The following is a 484-nucleotide window of genomic DNA, read 5'->3' as shown; positions in this document are numbered from 1 at the left end:
CTTTGTTTAGACCGGGGCGGCGGGGGGAAGCTGTGGCAAACGATGAAGACAAACGGGGGGCGGGGGGGATCCTCTGGTTTTTTTCGTTGCTGGCTTTTTTTGTTGTTGCTGCTGCTGTTGTTGTTGTTGGGTCCCCCCGTCCCCCCCCGCACGAAACCCGGCGCGGGCTCGCTGGCGGAGATCGCGATCCCGCCATGCTCAGAAGGCGGGTTTTGCGCAGGAGGTGAGGCCAGCGAGGCAGGTCCCCGCGCGGCGGGTCCACCCACTTGAAAACAAAACTTTTTTCCTGCAGGCGCTGAGAGCAGAGACCCGGCGCGGGGTCCCCGGAGCGGGCTCGCCGCGCCCCCGCCGCCGCCGCGCTGGCATGCGGTAGGGCAGTGCCATGTATTGGAAGAGCGACCCGATGTTCGTCTGCAGGCTGGAGGACAAGGACCTTCCCGCGCTCGGCGGCCCCTCGGAGAAGGTGCGCGGGGCGGCGAGCGGC

The 484-nt window shown here is 67.1% G+C and overlaps 1 protein-coding gene across 1 annotated transcript in view; it reads left to right on the top strand.

Moving 5' to 3' along the window:
* Positions 1 to 311: 311 nt before the first annotated feature.
* The window catches only part of LHX8 (LIM homeobox 8), an 11734-nt gene continuing 11561 nt past the window's right edge, over positions 312 to 484 (top strand). The window contains exon 1 of the mRNA XM_010561493.1: positions 312 to 463. Within this exon, the coding sequence (XP_010559795.1) occupies positions 383 to 463 (81 nt within the window). The 5' untranslated portion in view covers positions 312 to 382. The remainder of the gene's footprint in view (positions 464 to 484) is intronic.

Source organism: Haliaeetus leucocephalus, unplaced genomic scaffold (genome assembly GCF_000737465.1).
Source record: "Haliaeetus leucocephalus isolate CR32 unplaced genomic scaffold, Haliaeetus_leucocephalus-4.0 Scaffold147, whole genome shotgun sequence".
Classification (NCBI taxonomy): domain Eukaryota; kingdom Metazoa; phylum Chordata; class Aves; order Accipitriformes; family Accipitridae; genus Haliaeetus; species Haliaeetus leucocephalus.
Note: the sequence above shows the minus strand (reverse complement) of the source record. Positions and strands in the feature narration are given on the sequence as shown.